The sequence below is a fragment of the Atheta coriaria genome, unplaced genomic scaffold (assembly GCF_025399875.1).
Source record: "Atheta coriaria isolate IRGN ID8LTWV9N9 unplaced genomic scaffold, Caltech_Dcor_3.1 hic_scaffold_3_pilon, whole genome shotgun sequence".
NCBI classification, from domain to species: domain Eukaryota; kingdom Metazoa; phylum Arthropoda; class Insecta; order Coleoptera; family Staphylinidae; genus Dalotia; species Dalotia coriaria.
The window spans coordinates 8,190,754-8,211,498 of NW_027045445.1; the positions used below are offsets into that span (position 1 = coordinate 8,190,754).

At 38.5% G+C, this 20,745-nt stretch overlaps 1 protein-coding gene across 1 annotated transcript; it reads left to right on the forward strand.

Moving 5' to 3' along the window:
* The first annotated feature begins 2,648 nt into the window (after positions 1-2,648).
* Positions 2,649-6,308, forward strand: dpn (deadpan). The gene is made up of 4 exons (XM_065317967.1): positions 2,649-3,084; positions 3,190-3,437; positions 4,477-4,572; positions 4,666-6,308. Exons 2-4 carry the CDS (start codon positions 3,309-3,311, stop codon positions 5,209-5,211), a joined length of 771 nt encoding a protein of 256 aa, XP_065174039.1. The 5' UTR covers positions 2,649-3,084; positions 3,190-3,308; the 3' UTR covers positions 5,212-6,308.
* The last annotated feature ends 14,437 nt before the right edge of the window (positions 6,309-20,745 follow it).

Sequence of the window (20,745 nt, forward strand, 5' to 3'; positions counted from 1 at the left end):
TTTTAATCAGTTTTTTTTAGTGGTTACTGGAAAATTAAAGAAGAAAAAACAAACAAGGAAGAATATTAAATTTTTTGCGTTGCTTGATAAAAACTCATAATATTTTTTCAGAAGGAGTATATTTAAATAGTGAAAGATTTAAATTTTAAATTTTCATAAAAAATAAAAGTGTGACTTTTAACGCTATGCAAAGGATTAATAAAGTACTTTTTTGAACTAAAGAGAAGATGTTTCATGTACCTAACTGTACCTCAGCTAATATACTACATTTATTTAAATTTAATCAGCTTAAAATCGAATATTTTGTTAAAAAAACAAAAATCAATTACTTTTTTACTACATCCTAAACCAAACTATAAATAACAGCACTTCTTTTATTAAAAAAAAATAAATAAAATTCGATACCCATTTAATATTTAATATTTCCTATTATAATATCGAAGAACCGTTTATCTTATTATCTATGATCCAAAACTACCGTAATTTTTCCCATTTCTATTTACCTAGACATTTACTCAAAGGGTTAGCCGGTGTTTGCTCTATCAAAATTGTGTAAATAAAAGAAGCACACGCATCCGTAGGTATAAAAAAAAAAACGCGCTCAAAAAGGTAACACGGGCATCCGGTGACATCCGGTTCGCATGCACCGGCATAACAGTACTCACTCTTGTTACTTTTCTACACAGAATATTTCCAATTTTGATCGATAAACTTACCAGCATTCAATTTGTGTTGCACAGTGCGTGCACAATAAATTTCAATCATCGTGCGTATTGCAACACGCGAACGCGTATAACATTTTAGTGTTTATCTCACATCTGACGCGTATCTGTCTGCTGACAGGCCAGATGACAATCAATGATATGCAAAATTTACAAGATAAACGTGTATGAGAAGCAAAGAAGTAACATCAAGGTCAAATACATCATTTTAAATTAAAATATTTAAACGTATAGATTTAAAATTTCTAAGAATTTAAATATTATCTTGAAGGTGAAGGTTATATATTATATTAAAGGCTATTGAAGCACAGATGGCGCTGGAATATTATAATGCATTTCTTTGTTTTATATTAAGTTGTATCGAATTGTAAACTTACAAATATGATGATGGTATTTGTAGGTATGAACGTGTGTGTGTATGTGTGTGTTTTGCATCCGTGGGAACTTCGCGACGCGTTCGAAGTGCGTCGATATGCGTTTATGCGTCGAAATGCATCAGAAGCATTGGCATGAGAGAAAGAAGTAGGGGAACGGGAGCCGCAAAGAACCTGTTCGTGTGAACCGACAACTCACAATAAACGCACACGTAAACACGTGCATACGTACAACACTCACACAAGTAAGTTACCGACCCTTAATGATACATTTTAATATTGCTAATATGTAAATATCAAATAAACTAATTAAAAGTGTCATAAATTGATTATTTTTAATGAAATACTATTTAATTACCAAAAGAGTGGAGTAAAATTGAAAGTATTGTTTGTTAATTAACTTAATTTGTATATTATTGTCATCTACTATATATAAAACAAAGTCGCGTTAGTTACTACACTTATAACTCAAGAACTGCTGGACAGATTTTGATTATCAATGATTATTTGGATTTATCTCTGTCCCGAATAACAGAATAACTATTAAAATATTAATAATTATGACTTAAAGGGTGTTAAATAAGGGATGAAAGTCGGTAAGTGCATTTTTCGCATTTCACATTTTTTAAAAATAAAATTGCTTATCTTATTGTTAAAATCGACATTTACTAGATTCAAAGAACAAGAAAATAAAAATTAATTAAAACTTTAAAACACGGAGTTAGAAATCATGAGAAAATTCTAGTTAATATTAAAATAAAATAATATAACATTTGTATCGTCCAGCCGTCTTTAAATGTCATTCCAAAACTCATTGCTCACGTTATGCGTAATTTAACTGCTGATAGGGGAACTTTACCGGTGCGCGTAATTACAATCCCTCACATAATTCCCCTCATATAATGTACCAAAATGCTAGGAACTGTATAGGTATGACGTGTGTCGAGGCGCCCCTAGTGCAAACATTTTTCATACCGGCGCGCGATGGTTCCCACGATGCGGGATACTCAAATGACAAGACAAGCGCTCAAGAATATTTAAAATTTTCAAATTTGAATAATACACAGTTTCAAACTTAAAATGCAACTATGAAGTTGAATAACAAGTTCAAAATGCAATTCATCGCAATACTCATGGGTTATTTTTCATGGGTAAAGGTATAAAAGGATAAGCATTGTGCGCTCATGTGGAAAATGTAAATCTTCAACGTAGATGTCAAAAAGTGATTTTTACAAAACATTTTCTATTATAATATTTAATAGAAATTTTTAAAATGTAGGTAAAATTTTATGTATAAAGTTCTCATGAGAAGTGAGGGTTAATTTTTGAAAAGAAGTGTAAAATTTTCGATTTTCTCGTTTTCTCGTGTTACCTCCAACTGGATAGAAATTCTATGGGAATGGGTGAAATCCAAAATTCACCATCGAATATATGCACCCCATCGAAATGCACACACTGGCAAACGATAAGTAGGTTATTATACCTAACCAACTCTCATTCTTTCATTCTTTTCTTGAGCATCAGGGGGTCGGTGTGCCCCTTTTCTTCCATTTCACACTGACACACTTCTGTCGCACGCTCACGATGCCGCATGTATGGGAATGTCGTGTGGCCCGCGTCGGCACGCGGTTCGCACGATGAGGGCTAAGGGGCACCCCTCGGAAGGAACCGATTCGGAAGTCGGAACCGATTCACACGCATCACAACATTGCCGGCGGGGTAGAGTAGACTGGAGTAGAGTAGAGGTGGAAATTGAAGTGGACGTAAAGGGCACGCAAAGGTGGAGGAAGGTGGAGGAAGTAACACTCGAACCACCGAGACAAGAATCGACGTGCGGACGCTACCTTCAGATGGAAACATCAGTTAACGTTTCGGTAGCGCACCGACAACATCAGAAGAATTTAAGAAAAAAAAGTGAAAAAGTTTTCAAAGTGTTTATATACCCTTGGGATTTATCAACGTTGGTGAAACATTAATTTAACTGTGAGGTAATTTATAGAAACTAAATTATTGTTACTATTATTGTTTTGTTAGGTCAATTAAATAAATGAAATGAAGCATTAAAATTAATCGAATTCGTTTCGATGTTATAGAGAACATAGAGTTCAATACGCACACGCAGACGGGGTGGAAACGTGTGTCACCTCTGAGCGACAATACTGACAATCGCCGTGGACGGGGATAATTACGCGGCTAATTAATCGCAATTACTATGCCAATTAGCGAGAGCGACTACTCGTACGACGAAGCCACCAACGATCACTACGATCTGGACCATCAGCACGCTGCACCCACATCGACAACCCAAAACAGAATGATGTCCAAAGCCGAGTTAAGAAAGGTAATTATTTATAAAAGTTTTTTGAAAATTGCCGAAGCATGATAATGACATCTGATAGTATTTATGGTGAACAAAATGGGACAACATTAAAACGAAATTTGATAGTTTTGATACTTTGGGATGCCGAAAGTGCAAGTGACCGTGAAGGCGAAAAGGCCCAACAAAAAATACGGTGTATAACAAGTTGACCATAGAGACCCAGACCATTAACTGCTTAATTTTTTTGTGTTGTGGTTTTTTTCTACCTGGTCAGACCCTGGTCTTAATTATAATCATGACAACTGATAGGTGTATTCTGATATTTGTTGAAGATAAGGTTGAATACTGTGAGAAAGTGAAAAATTGTGATCTATGGGAGATTACTTATGCAGCAATCCATTAAAATTACATTTTTGTATTGATTTTATCTCGGGAACTAAATATAAAATTTATTTATGTTGAGAGTCATCGATTTTTCCCAAAAGCAATAAATAATTAAAAACGGCTATTTATTTTAACGGTGATAAGTTTTGGTGAAAAATACTTTACTTTAGTCACGACCTAGGTGGTCCGTGTTTAAAGTACGACTTTTTGTGTCTCAAAACCGTGAAAAAACTGGCGCATTAAAGGTGGAAGCAGAAAAATTAAACAAGAATGCGATTATTTTATATTAAACTTGATTTTGTTCTTAATTCCATACAAAAAATATTTTAATTCAGAAAGATCATGTATAGCTTCTTCTGATTTTATTGTTTAGACATTAAAATGCTAAAAATCTTGCTTTCACAAGTTATAAACTGTACCACCATGTCAAAATTAATATATCCCTGAATATGTATTGTAGCGTGTTAAAATATGTGGTTCTCACGATGGTCAGCAAAGCGTAACGGTATTTAAAATTCACCCCTTCGCACCACTGCACAATAGCAATTGTCACGCACGCACTTGACGTATTGCTTACCTGCACAATGTGCAATAGACATATTACCGAGCTACTCTTGCACTATTCAATAAGAAGTCAAATATGATGGATGTTAAATTTCTTGTTATTTTTTTTCAGACGCATAAACCGATAATGGAAAAACGTCGACGTGCAAAAATCAACAATTGTTTGAATGAGATCAAAGACTTGATTCTGTCAGCAATGAAAAAAGACGTAAGTATTAATAATTCACGTCATTTATTACCTAATAATTAATTTTTTAATTCATTTATACCAATATCTAATAAATTAATTTAAATTTTATAGCCTGAACGTCATTCAAAACTAGAAAAAGCCGACATCTTAGAAATGGCCGTTAAACACTTAAAGTCCGTTCAGAAACAACAGAAAGAAATCGCCATCCGCACAGATCCAACCCTAGCTTTAAAATATAAATCCGGTTATCTGGAGTGCGCATCAGAGGTGTCATCCTACGTGGACCAAATCGATGGGGTTGACGCGGGGTTAAAGCAACGCTTATCAAGCCACCTCAACAAATGCGCCAACACCATCGAGCGTCCACAATTCGATTTCACCTCCAGCTCGCTGCTGGCTTCGTTCGCGGCGCACAGCCGCTTCAACCACAACGACGACCAGAACAACAATAGTGGTCGGCAGTTGCCCACAATGCAAGGCATCGAATTAATACCGAGCTGCTTACCGAATGGAGACTTTGCTTTCTTGGTTCCGAAAGCATCATTTTCATCGATTTTAAATTCGAGTGGAAATTTAAATAATCTAGAAAATATCGCAAAAATGAACGTTCTGAAAGAGTTGACCGAGGTGAAAGACCCAGTGCGTTTGTTACGGTAATGCCAAGACCACAAACTGGTCTTTTGACCATTGCGAAACCATTGAGTCCACCAATCAGCCCTGAAATGCCTAAAATCATCAAACCAAAGGCTGAGAAAGCACCTATTGGCTTGAATATCACAACGAATGATAAAATACAAAATATTAAATTTCCGATTAATACCATAACACATCACCAACAGCATAAAAAGGAACACGAACCATTGTGTATTATCACTAATACCGGCGAGAGTTATCGGCAAGCACAGCGGATTGACGAAACAAGACATCAGGAAGAAAACCGTTATTACTCTTCAAAACCACAGACAACACAACAACAACAACAACAACAACCATTGATCAATAGTTTAAAGCGAAAAGCCGAAGGGTTATTATCTGTTGCGCCCGTGAAATATCCCCGAGTGGAAATTATTGAGGAAATGCCGAGTGTAAGTGCGTTTAAAAGAGTTGAGCAGTTTAGTGGTGTAGAAAAATATGATAAACCTACTGTTTACGAGTGTATAAGTAGTGATGATGATGACGATGATGAAGATGATGATATTGTAACTGAGAAAAATGATGATGAAAATGATAATGATAAGAATGAACCAATGTGGCGTCCTTGGTAAAATTTTTAGAAAGATCTTACTTTGCACGAGAATAATATTGTGATAGTTATTAATTCAATAATTAATTAAATTCTCAAATCATTAAAAATCTATTAAAAATCATTAAAAATCTATTCAGGTTTAAATTCTGAGTCTACTAATATCAAAATTTTATTGAAATCTCTTTTGTATAAAAAATAGAAAGAAATTTAAGGACATTTTTGAATTACTGCATAATGCTCTTTTAATTGTTTATAACTTTTTGTATTATCATGTTTTAAAAACATATCTCCACCAATTGGACCAAGAAATTAATACTAAAAATATTTCTAAAGAAGATACCGATAAAAAAGAAATAGATTTTGTAATATTCACAAAGAAAAGGTAATAATCACATTATTATTATTGCGTCAAGTAAGAAAACACCTAAATACTGCCATATAAGATCTCATTATTTTTTCAAGTTGCAATTTAAGTTAAGATAAAGATTAAAAATTAAGAACTCAATCAAACAAACAGAAAATTTACGAAAAACTTTAAAAATATTTTAGTTATTCTATTTTTATTTGATTAGTTGATTATTACGTTAATAATGTCTTGAATTTTGAAGCTAAGTGATAATGATGCTTTAATTAAATGTGCCTTATTCTTAAAATATATTATACAATTTTTAAATTAACTATAAGATTTTCCAATAAAAAAAATATTCAAATTTTTGATTGGATAGCAATGAATTCGTAACAAGTTTACAGTTACAGTTTTCGGCCGGTAAATAATCGAATTTTAAAGATTTCCTTCCCAATTACAACACCGGCAATTTCCCATCAGGGCACAAATCATTTCCATCAGTTCGTGCTCGCCGCCGCCGCCAAAAAATCAAAAATATTTATCATTGGATTTTGCGGTTTTTCACAATTTAGTTATAAATGCATCACGGAACCGTTGGATCACTCTGGCCGGCTTGACCGCGCCGAACTAGAAACGTAGTTACGTCGCGCCAATACCGCCCCCACACTCCACGCCCGCGGTTATAATAGATGTGCGGCGGCGAATGCCCCTCGCGCCTCCCGCCTCGTGATAATAGGCATTTTTTTCGCGCGCGCAGCGCAAATGAAAAAGTAATCACTTTTTCGGGTTATATTCCATTTTATCCATCATTTTATTATTTGGCCGCGGATTGATTGGCGATAGGGGGTGGTAGAGAACGAGAAACACAACGAGACGAGAGGAACGAAACTAGTCATCGGTATTTTTTTGTGTTTTTACTGATGCAGGGGGAATGGGAGCGGTGCAGCGGCAGAAGACCAGGCGCTAATAGCCAATAGCGTTTTTTCCGTTCTATTAACGTTACATATTTTCGATTCGTCCCGAAAATATACAAAGCGTTTAAATTGAAAAAATTGTAATAATCTTTGAAAATATTATAGGTTTTGATTTTTGAAGTTTAAACACTCTGTATATATGATATGGCACAATGCATCGTCCGTTTGCGCTGGACGCGGCGGTGGCTACTCAATCAAAATATGTAATTTCAAGTTGACCGCATTTTTAATGAAACATTGATTCGCGTTGTCTCGCCCCTGCGTCCCAACTCACAACCCTCATTCCTCGCCCGCAGTGCACTTTTGCACTTGGACTCTAATGACCATGCCGATGATTTTACGTTTTCGCGGGCGCGACATTTTGAATACATATTTTCGTTTCGTTTTGCGAAAATTTGCGTGCAGGGGATGTGCAGTCGCACCGCAGGAAACGTATTATATGCGTAATTGAATTTTCAATCACAATTTACGCCCTGGTAAAACCACAAAAGAACAAAAACAAAAAACTTAAAAGTAAAGTTTTAAATATTTGAGAAAATCATCCCGCTAGCGACATCTACATTGCAAGATGGTACACTACTAATCGTTAGTAATGTAAGACGATGTGTGGTGGCGCTAGGTGAATGAAAACTTTAAAAATTAAAGCTTTATATTTACGCACTGAAATAATCGAAATGAAAATAAACTAAAAACCAAATCAAATAGAACGCTTTTTTTCGTTTTCCAATTTTTAGCGCACTTTTTGTGAATTTATTATTCATCCCCATCGAAACGCATTATATAAACATTACAGAGATAGGCGAACGAGGTGAAAAAATATATATTGCGTTTTATTTTCGCGTTTTTTTTACGACAGCGGTGTGAGGTTTCAGGGAGGCAGAGGGTGTCGCGGGGGTGATTTTGGCGCCGCCGTCGATGCGCGAATTCGAATGTGATTGGCGCATTTTTTTTAGTTTTGTTGTTTTTTTTCGGCGCATTTTTTTAGTGTGCGGGGGGTGAGTTGTGATGGGGGTGTTCCTAGGCTACTTTTCCATTATTTGGAGGCATGCACCACCGCCGACCGCTGGCGCACTCTTTATATTGGCTGAAATATTTATTTTGTTCGCGGTCGCAAAAAAATCACATTTTTTCACTCACAGTTTGTTAATAAATTAAAAATTAAAGTTTATGTAGAACTTAAAATATTAATTTATTATTCAAGTAGATCCAATAAAGGAGAAAGTAGTGTTATACTGGGTGTTTAAATATTTTTAAATAAATTTTGATAAAAAAATTTGATTGTTTTGAAGACATGTGGTATTTAAACATTTTTGTTGTTTTTTTTTCCAACGCGCCTAATAATTTCCCAACGAATTGTTATTTAAATAATAAATAAATTTCTATCTGCATACTCATCTAGATTTATTTATACATGCAGCGCGCGGGCGCGAGTACATTTCGTGTTTTTCGCATTTTTTCATTACGCAAAATAAAAAGCGGCCGCGCGCACTTTTTATGCGAAGCGCGACCACCCTCCCCGCCGCCCCTCTTCGCTTCATCGGCCGCCACCCCTCGACAGGGCGCAGAAAAAACACAACACAACACACATTCGAACGTTTAGGTTTTAACTTTTAACCGCTCGCAACTCTGACGAACCGGGCCGCGCATTATACGCGCAGATAACGTTGTCGCTGTTGTTGCTGCCGCCGCCGCCGCCTCCAACGCACGTATAGGGTACGTGTGCACATTTAATTTCCGGAGGAGAGTCGGCAAGCCGAGCGTGGTTTTCTGTCCGGCATACACACACTCACGCACAAACACAGAAAAATGTTGGTGCGTGGGGCGGCTGAGGGTGGGTGAGGGATCGCGAAAATTGTGCAGCGGCCGCCGGCCGCCCCCGAATAATAATTAAAAATCGTCCGTGCAATTTATTTATTTTAATTCGATTTTTTTCGGCGTGCACGTTACTCCGCCCCCTCCCGTACTCATACTACTTGCACAAAAAAAAACGTCAAATAGGAAAAAATAAAATATAAATTTAAATGCAGAATAAAATTTCATTAAAAGTATTGATATTGAATAAACCGGATTAAGTAAATTGAAAAAATAATTAGCTGATAATTTCAACATCATTAAAAATTGTTTAAATGTTAAACAAAACAAAATTAAATTAATTAGTGTATATCTGCGGATTGTGTTACCATTTATATAAATTCTGTCAATTTGAAAAAAAAAGTAATCTGCATTACCGACATTACAGTTTCCTTTTTCTTCTGCTGTTTAAAACAGAACTCTGTAATTATCCAGAAAATAAAAATAGTGATTTATTGCCATTTATTTCAAAAAATTTATGAACCGATTCCAAAATCTCATTATTGAGTATAATAAGTGCGATCACGTATGCGCATGCGTTCCTTTTTTTGGCTTCCACTCGCGAGTGCTTTACGACCCTCGTATCTCCTCGGTTCGGCTTTATTGAAATTTAATTATTACGAATTTACGACTTTCTATTAAGTGACCACTCGCGATCGTCGATGTCGCTGCTGCTGCCTTGCGTAAAGCGCGCGCTCGGCCCCGCGCAGTTGCGCCTGATTTATTATCCGGTGGCAATTTCTCTCGTGTCGCCCGGTGTCTCCATGTCGCTAGTGTCGTGCGTCGCATGCGTTATAAGATTTGCGCATATTTAATTTCTTGTCGGTGCGCGCAGCGCCATTATGCTTTTAATGACAAGCCTCAACTCAATTCCACACCACCGGTTGAACATTTAAATATGCGCGCGCGCGCGCAGCAACGGCGGTCAGTGATAGGTGTTTATTTCAATAAATCCACCGCCCATCGACCATCTACGAGTCAAGTCAGAGTAGAGGTACCACTAGACTAGACTAGAGGAAAGACAAAGTCTGTAAAGTCGTTATCAATTCATCAATCGTTCGTTTTATTTCAATGTGAGTGTGTGACTGGAGAAGTCGAGTTACGTTTTGATTTTTCTCGCGGCGAGGAGAGTGAGCGTTCTAATCGCAGGCGTTAATCTTGCGCGCGGACTTCTGTGGGGATATTATAATGTCGCGGACGTTATCGCGGCACATAATTCGCAATAACATCGCGCGAATAATCGAAAACGAGTGTAATTGTCTTGCTGAATGTCTTTCAGTCACGAGAAATTTCTAATTTCCTGTGATAAATCGAGCAACTATATCAATTAAGAGTGAATTAAACTATTCAATCATGAAAAAGGCAAACTGTACCTTTTATTGCACATGAGTAAACAATAAAAAATGAACTTTAAAAAAATTACTTTCAAAGTTCAAAATTGATTAATTTTTCTGTTTCCACCTTAAAAACGTCAGTTTTTCCACGGTTTTGAGGCACAAAAAGTGGTATTTTAAACACAGACAGCCAGGGCCGTGACTAAAGTATATTAGTCACGGGTTTTAGTCACGGGGTGGAGCTTGTGCCTGCGCATTTGCAAAAAATGCAGCACAAAACGTTATAATCACCCAATTCATCTAATCCCTACTAATCCCTAATAATATTATAAATGCAAAAGTCCTGATGTTTGTTACACTTTCACGCAAAAACTACTTAACCGATCATCATGAAAATTTGTACACATATTCTTAGTGCTCCCCGAATGGTTATAGGCTACTTTTTATTTAATAAAAAAAATATTTTTAAAATAAAATAAAGAAATTGTTTAGCCAATAATACCTCTGCATCTGGCTATTTGACTACTTTAACGCCATCTAGCATTCCAGCAATGAAGCTCAAACCTAAGTACTATAGTACCATCACACTGTATTATCACACTGTATTACCGACAGCTACGTCAACATCAAATCCAATTGACTACACTATGGAGACTGTACACTATACTTCCATAGACTATACTTTCAGCCATTTTAAACTTCCCGCCATTCTACTTCATTGTTACTTCTTCTGTGACTACAGACGCGTGCGGAAGCAACTTCATTATTTTAGATATTCGCGAGCGAAGCCAAGGGTTAAAGCTAGTTTTTATAAATTAAAAAAAAAATCTCCAACACTAATCCTAATTCCGATAAATACTTTGAATACTAATTATACTTCACAACATAATCACGAAGCAACTCTGATATTTATAAAATGCAAGTTGCTTAAAATTCATAAAAATACCATGTAATCATATCAATTACTCCTTAAAAAAGCGCACGCTGTCAGTCATAAACAATCATCTTACTTGTTACTTGTTATATAAAACTTAACTTACCAGCTTAAGTACCTCCGCAAGTTGCGTGCTCCCGGCCCGGCTGCGCTGCGGCCCTGAAAATCATAATTATAAATAATAAATACAAGATACGAGATTCGGCCGCGGCGCGCGGCCATAATCTAAATTATAATGCGCTTCATTATACATCCGCATGATTGTCTCGCCCATGCGGAATGAATCAACGCGCGTCGATTCGCGACGACGGCGCGCGCGGCTCGCTCCGATGTCGTCGTAGATCAGTCTGGACCGTGGGCTTAATTGCGGCGTGTCCGGCCTCTGCGTTTCTACCTTTGCGCCCCGCAAAAGGCACAGCCCGCGCGCGCGGACGGACAACTAACGCGAGAGTCTCGAGACAGAAGCGCCCGCCGAACGAACGCATAACTCAGCGCCGGCCCGAAACCGCGCGCGCGCTCGCAGGAGACGCTCGGCCATTAATTGAAGTTTATAGGTTCTGCAATTATCATAAGATAATGCATTGGCAGCGGCTCGTCCGCGCCGCACCGACTAATATATCTCTATAAATACTACTCCACCGAGAGTCACATAATTTTTATTTATTAAAAATAAATAAAAACACACTGTATATAAATAAAAAATTGTGCAGAAAAAAAAATAAATTATGTTTAATTTAATTTAATTTTAAAAATAAAATTAAAATATTTTTACAAAATAAAAATTTATTAAAAGCTTAATTTTAATATTTTAAACACCCTGTATAAAAGGGTGTGTACTTGAAGTTCGTGCTAAAACTCAAAATGCAAATTCGAAATTCGAATTCAAATAAAAACCGCACTTATCGTAGAATTACTTATTAAGTAACATAAATTACCAACCTACATATGATCGCAATTATTTTATTTTCCCGACCGATGAGGAGCGCACAATTCGGAAAAACCTGCGATGACAAATATTTATGACTTTATGACATACGAGTGTATCAATGTGAGTGCGCGCGAGGAGCGGCGACCGGTGTAAAAGCACACGCTAAACACATTAAACACATTCATAAATTAATAATCGCGCATATTTTCGAAAGCTTTTCCGCGCCTGATAAATATTTAAAATGCGCCGCGGCATTAGGCGCACATTATGTGCATTTTAAGTGCTTGCGAGTGTAAAAATATGCGCCGTGCAAACAACATCAAACCAATCAGCATATGTGAGAAATTGCTGGGATGTAAAGCATCACTGACAGTGAATGTCACACACGTATTATAATGTTGGTTAATTTTTTTTATTAGATGTCAAGTCCATCTCTGTATTAAATTTTTTTTTTGGTTGTATAATGTGAATATTGCACAATTAGCATTTTCACATTTTACAATTAGCGCCCGACGTTGAATAAAATTGGCATTTTCTAATGTGACAAATGCGCCGCCCCCGCGCGAACACATGAAAAGCGGAAACAGCGCGTTCGACGTTTAAGCGTGTAATTAATGCACGAAAAACGCATAAGTTACGTTAATTATTCATTTTTCACATATGCTATTTGGGCTGCGGACCCCGCACCCTCGCTAATTAGCATTACAAATTGTATAAAAACGTCGATATTCAAATTTTCACATCGCGTCACCAGCACCAGCACACCGAAAATTACCTCACACGCCATCTGGTATCAAATAGTTGCGATTTTCTTATTTCTTTTGTAAAATTTCAAGATTTTTCAGCTTCCTGATTAATTCCTCGCTCATTATGTGTTTTCTGTTTTGTTCCCGGGTAGAAGTCAAGATGACTTCTTCGCATTGCTGCATTACATTGTTGTCGCCGGAGAGCGCATTATGTTCGAATAATGTGGCATTGTTTCGCGCGTGCACTTAACATATTTCTTCGCTCTCGCTTGGCGCCGCGGGGCGCGTAGAGTTGGTTGCCTACTTGATGCCATTCATTATGCATTGTAGTGCCGGCATTATTATGTCGACGCGAGAAGAAATCCTCAACAACTCTCGAGGACAAATCTTTTCAAATGTTTGCGTATTTGTGCTATTTTCATCCCTTTTTGTTGTCATTGTTTAAATTATGGATTTGGTAAAAATTTATTCATTCGGGAATGAGTTTTTCACACAGTTGTGGGATGGTGATCGGGGGAGGGTGGGCGCGCTGGGCGGATGAAAAAAGCCGGTAAAAAATCGATGGGCTTCACCTGCATTCGGACGCATTAGCCGCCCCACATATCGACGAGTGCGGCCGCCAGCCGCCCCGGTCGGGTATTAATTTTCCGCTGAAAAATGCACCACCCGCCCGCCGCGGACGCGGAGAGGCGCTTAAATATTGAAAAACTTTAATGGAGCAACTCGTATTTATGAGGCGCGGAGGCGGCGCGCCGCCCGCCCGCCCCCCATCGGCTGGCTTTCTCTCGATTGTGTGTGACGAACGAATTCGATGCATTTCCCTCCCGGTTTTTCTCATTTTCGCGATCGTATGCGTAAGTGTGCGCATGTTAATACGACTGGACGTGTGAGTGTGTAGTGCGGCGGCGGTGGGTGACCGCCTCACACCACCCCACGGGCGGCGTCCGCGAATGGTGGCGACCAAAATGCATAAAAATACAATTCGCAATCAGCACATGCATTTTTTAAAATTAGCGCACGCGGGTGGAGGAGGAGGAGGGCGCGGAGTAAAGCCGGACGGTTGCGGCGGCGGCAGCGGCGGCGGCGATGCACACGGTGCGCCAGCGCCGCTGTTGCGAAATTGATTGGCCAATATAACAATATTAGCGACTGGGTGGCGATTTTTTCCAGTTTTTCATCTCGCTCCCAGCGCCCCGAAACACGAGAGAAGGCAAGTTGGCGGCGGCGGCGGGGGCGGCAGCGGCAGCAAGGGTGGCGCACTCACACGCCGCCGAAATCGAGCGGTAAAAAATGCAAATTTCGATTGATTCCGATGCGAACAAACGCCGCGGACGCGGACAAACGAAACGTACAAGTCCCCAGCGGGCCGTCCCGCGTCCACCGCCGTCCACTGCCGTCGCCCACGACGACAGAGGAAATGCGCGCGGCGCTCCAAATCCCACCGGCGGCCACCGGCAAACGGTCAATTCTTATAATGAAACATTTGTTCATTTTCAACAATTTCATTCCAACACATCACACATCAAGATTAAAAACTACTCACCACAAGGTGGCGCTACTTGCATTTAACATTAATTTAAACATAAGCTTTTTACCGACAGCTGTATGTCTTGACCTTTACACAAACACAAAAAAAATAATAAATGTCACTCGAATGGTAATTTTACACGCCCTTGAGTTTTCATTAACATCATCAAAACGCCGTGCGCATTATTCCAAAGTGTAGTGTGATCGGCGAGAGAAGGGTTGCGGAGACGCGCTGACGGCGCGCGCGCGCGCACCGTGGGGTGTGAGGAGGGTTGCCGCCGTGCGATAATAATGAGCACGAATAATACGCGCGCGAGATGCGACGCGCGGATTAAGCGACTAAGGGACACGCTTTAACTAGAACTATGTACACATTTTATACCGGCTGTTTCGCAACGTTAAAAACAACAAATCACATTTTAATCTTAAATTCAAAACAATAAACATTATTTTCAAAGAATTCATCACAAATAAAATAATTTAAACACAATGACTTTGTGGTAATTTTATTTTTTACTAGTGTTTATAGTTGGGGGTAGTTTGCGCGAGTACTCTTTGGAATAAAAAGGAGTTTTCGGTTTCGCGCGACGAACGAAAGGGGTACGCGCGCTCTACTCCGGCGCGGCGCTAAATATGCAAGCATTACAGCTCTGCATAAATTCATTTCATTATACGGCCACCAAATATTGGCGCGCGTCGCGAGAAGCGCGCGGGGGTGCAAGAGGGCGGCGAGCGGTGGCCGAGCCGCCTGTTGGCCTACGCGCGCCAGCCGCGCGCCTCATGCATATGAATGAATTCATTATATTAAAGCCTTTTCAATGTATAATTTACTTTTGCGTGAGTCATTTCGAGCCGTGCAAACCCTTCGCGCCCTCGACGAGCAGCCACTTCAGCGCCACGCACCGACAAGAAGCGACACTTGTACGGTAATCATACAACTTTGTCGAAAATTTAAAAACCACAACGCGACTATTACAATGCGCAATTTTTTTCGGTTTGTTTTAGTTTCAAGATAATTATATACAATGTGTTCGCAATTTTATTTTAAATTTTTTTAAATTTTGAATTTTGAGACTTTTATACTTAATGCGTTTATTCTGTTTTATTTGCAAGGGGAACAGGGGCTGGTCGATGGTCGATGGCCGGTTTTTGATGGATGACTCCTCTCCGGCTCCCGCGCAGACGGCAGCGCTTAATTACGCCCTGACGCTGGTCGAAGCAAGCGACTGAATTTTATAATTAAAATATTTAACCTCTTCGCCGGCCGTCACGCACGCAATTTCTTTGTTTCACGCGCGTACAAAAACACACATGTTTGGCGCGCGCGCGCTTTTAATGCCTTTCAACGTTTTCATTGTTGTAGGTGTTGTTTTCTCTCCAAAACAAAACCGAAAAAAAAACAACAAAAACAACAACAGAAAATCGCTAAATGCGAAATATAATTAAAAATATGCTAATCAGCTTTGAGAAAATAATTAAAAATTAAATTATGTACGTGCGGGTAATTTTTTCAATTACATACAATGTGTCCAAACACATAATAACACTTAATTTATAATAAGCAACCCATATTACACACAATAAATGTATAATAAGTTGCCTATATCACAATAAAGCAAATAACAATAAAAACAATCGTTATGTGGCGGAAAATTATACAGTGTGTTTAATGTCAGCGACAATGACGCCAATCGTAATTCCTCATTTCCCGTTTAATTATACAAATGCGCGCGGCGTCGTGAAAGGGTTTTAATAAAGCGTTCGTTATGCGCGAGCGTTTTGTGCGGGGCATGGGGAAGGGGTGAGGGGGTGGTGGTGTGCAGAAGGTGGGCTCCATCTCCGCTCGGCCATGCACGCACACGGCGCCGCCGGATCGAATTCGTATTCGCATTCTCGCGTTCACGCGCGCCGAGAAAGGGGCGAGCGAGCGGCCGCATTAACATAAGATGATTTGCATTTAAATTAAGTTTGCATCGCGGGGTTATTATTATACTACTCGGGCAGCGTCGACGCCGACGACTGCGACGGCAATCTGCCAGCCAGCCAACACTGTCAGCCATTTTGAATTTTGGTCACTTGCAACTAATTTTATTAATTTATCGAAAACTAGTTTTTAAAAAAATTGAGAAAGCGCCATCTAGGATTCAATAATTCAACTATAACTTTCATAAATTCACAATATTAACTTTCATCTCTTATTTAACACACTTTAAATTAAAATTTTTACTATTTTAATAATTATTCTGCTATTCTTGATCAAGATAAATCCAAAAAATCATAGATCTTCAAAATTTATCCAGCCGTTCTCGAGTTATCAACGTTTTAACTAACAAACCTATGTTTTTCTATATATAAAATAGAAAGAAACAATGATACATGTAAAATTTATTTCATCACCAGTCAGCAGAATGATGATACCCTATCTGTGGTTTATTATTTTGACTCAAAACTCGTCTGTTTTCCAATTTTAAGCTCCGCCTTTGTGTAGGTGCTAGCTCCACTGCGCCATCTCTTAATCTGTGTCTAAACGTCCAATTTATGTAAACCTCTTCACCGTTGTCACACTCTAGCACCTCTTGCCCTGACAAAAATCCAGATGATGCATTACATTCTCAACATCAGCGCTTTCTTGTGCGTTTAAGGCACGCCTATTAGTAACGTCCAGTTCCTCCAAAATATGCGGCGAATTCTCATCAAATTCAATTTGATGTGGACGCCGTACGCGTAGACTTTTTCTCACCGGTTCAACATTTGCAGTCTTTTTTCTACGCGTTTGTTCGTACATTTTACGCACCAAGATTCCAAAAAATATAAACGCCCATAATATGACCAAATATAACATTGGCAGAGAATAAAACTCCACATTACTAGGCGGATCACTTTCAAACGGACGAAAACGTTTCATTTTGAAAAATTTCCAAAAATATTTAACAGAAATTTTTACAGAATAAAATATTTTGAATTATTGATTTGTCATCACTGGTTGCCTGGCGAATAGAAACAAATTCGCTGAGTGATTTCAACGCGCGACTCGGCGTTCAGCATACGCGACTTTAATTACGACCGCGGCCGGACAACGAATTTAATGCCGGTTAACGGTGTTTAATCATTCATTCCCGGCCGCGACCACTCTTAATAATAATTAAAATTACCTCTTCGCTGGTGCAGCGGCATTCCCATTCCGGCAAATGTGGCAATCCCATTACATTTTAGCTACATTACATTATATTAATGAGCGTTTTGCCAAACCATAAATATTAATTGCGCATAATTAATAATTATTATAGTTTGTGCGCATCGCCAGCGGCGCTCAGCGATTGGTATAATTAAAGAAAATTGGCAAAAATCGCTTGTACGCCTAAATAATACACACATGCATACAGACTAGAACAAGCCTGCATTTATGAATATACAATGTGTCCGAGTCGGACGTATTTATTATAGAGTTATGTTTGTCTACGAGCGACATTTATGCAAACTAGAAGAGCATTGATGCCATGCATCACTCAGGTATATTTTAATCGTTGTTAATTATACGTCGTGCATCTTCGTCCATCGAAGTAATTAAAGTTTCAACAAACGCCAAATCATTTCTTATTCACGCAGAACCGCACTAAAATTAAATTTAAAAAATTCTTAATTTAATTTAACAATTTAAATACGCCTCTGATAGTTAAATGTTAAAGAGCAGGTATTAAATGTATGATGTTTACAAATTAACCGCGTGTCCTGATTTATGATTTAAGGACTAGAAAATCGCAAATGTCGAAATTTCGTGCGAAGAAAATGACTGCGCGTGCTAATAATGCCGATTGCCGTGATTGGCGCGTCATTTTCGACTTAATTATTTATGCAACACGTTGATTCGGCGCCGTGCTGTGGATTGATTAATCGCCGCGCGCATTAATTAATTACATTTCGCGTAATTTATGTGTAATCGCAGCGCGCCGAAACGCGTCCGCCGTGTGCGCGCGGATTAAATATTATTCAATCGTCGATAATGATCTGAATTATGTAAAATTGGGTTAAACGCTCGCAAATTATATTTGATAATTTGTTGTGGGAGCGTTTAAATATAAATTGACAACAGAACTTGTGTAGATAGTTTAATTAATTAAATAAATCAAGAAATAATTAGTAATTTTGTAAATTTTTGTAAATAGCAGCAAAATTATGCATTTAAACGCCATTTTAATAGCTGGTAAATGCGTAGAGCGACATCTATAGTATTTAATAATATTTAAATTGAAGATTACTTGTATTGGCGCTATTTTATTGATAATATTTTTTAAAAATTAGAAAATTACATTCTCCAATATATATTTTCACATATCTAGCCTAAATCCGCCATTATAATAGCTCATAAGTGTTGTAAAATGATTTACCTCTCTTTAATTTTGAGGTAAGTTACTTAATCAGTCATTTAATAAACGTTTACTTAAAATAAAATAATTTTATCCACATTTATGCAAATTTACTCCATTTAACAACCTTTTAGACTCCATTTTAGTAGCTACTATATACAACTGACGTTATTACCTGCCTAACAAAGACTTAACATCAATATTAAGTTATTTTTAATATTTTATTGCCTAGTTTAGAACAAATAAAGAATAATTTTATAAAAAATACTTTTTCACTAATTTTGATATTTAAACCTCCATTTTAATAGCTAATACCCCCAACTAGCGCCACCTATATTTTCACAATTACCTAAACCCAATTTTAACCACTCACTTAACTCCATACTGAATAATTTCCCCTCGCGTGTTCGCAAAGATTAAAAATGCATGTTCCACGAAACGATTTCACGACGTGCTAATGATTTGTTTATCTTCGCCACCGGTCGCATTGTCGGACAAATTGTAGTGGCGCGGAGTGCGGAGGTGCGCCGTGTGTTCGGAGCGTAAAAATCGCATCCGATAATAAAATAATAAAAGGTTTTATCATCGCGAAACACAACCAGACACACTCACGCACACCGCCTTGCTGCGCCGCGAGCGCCGTGCGGCCCCGGCTAATTACAAATTTCTGAGTAATAAGTAACAAGTAGTACACGCTGCACTCGCGCTGGTATCTATCTCTTATATCTAAATAAATTGCACGCTAATTATTTGCTCATTAGGCGCTTCCCTTCGGGGCCCCGCGCGCGCGCGCGCGAGATTACTCCAACGCCCATAAGTTACAAGTTACACAAACAAACAGATATAACAAATGAAATTAAAAATTGCAGATGGAAAAATTGCAGCGCAACACATTAGTCATCATTCATGGCCTGACTTGACTGCCCTGTTGTGTTCGTACTTAAATTAATTATCAGTGTGTGGGTGTTGGTGTATTGAGAAATTATTTTTAATTCGATTCGTCGTTTTTCTTCGGCGCTAGGCGAGTGCGGAAAGAAAATGTTATCGAAAAATTACGAAAGCCACTTTTAATTAAACGCCGCACAGTCGAATTAATGAAAGAAAAAAGGAGGTGTCTCGCATTTGCATATCTTAAACCCTTTTTTCGCCGGTGGTGCGGTTTCAATTAAAAATTTTAATTGCGCTTACCAAACGAAATGCGATTTCGCTGTGAGAATCGTAATTACATTTATAATTCCCTTATATTTGCTTCAAGTAGGCAAAGAGAGAAAAAAATATCACCAGCTATTCACCACTAGATGGCGCTACACAACATTTTGTTGTATTATTGCAATTTGTGGGAATAATTTATGACCACACTGTATGTTTGTACATTACACATGTCCATCCGCGGCGATAGTGTTCGGGTAGTCGAATAAATTAACGCAAAGGATGCGCCCGGGCGAGGGAGGGGTGGGGGTTGGTCCTTTGCGGAGATAATGCCCTGTCCGAAATTCGAGATAGTTTCGACGCTGTAAATTTGCAACTACGTCATTCGCAGCGCACCGACCGGCCAGCGACCTAATAAACATTAAACACGAAGGCATAATTCAAGTCTTCCGCGTGCTGCCTGCGTAGCCTCCAAAGCGGAGGCGGCGGCGCGGACGGGCGGTTCCGCATGATGCGAAACCTCGCGCGCGCTCCACGTTATTAACTGACCCATGGAGCTAATACGATTGCACTGCGGCTGACGTGCATCATCTGCATCACCTGCAGACGCGTCATCTTATAAGCTAATTAATATTAATTTTACCCCGGCGGTGGCAGAAATTTAAATTAATAAATTATTATATTATTCTGTAAATAAATCGCGTGCGGCGTGTGCAAACACAAAGTTAACAATATTACTGACTGATTGCGCTGTTGATGCGTTTAATGTTTCACAACGAGCAGCCTGCTGAA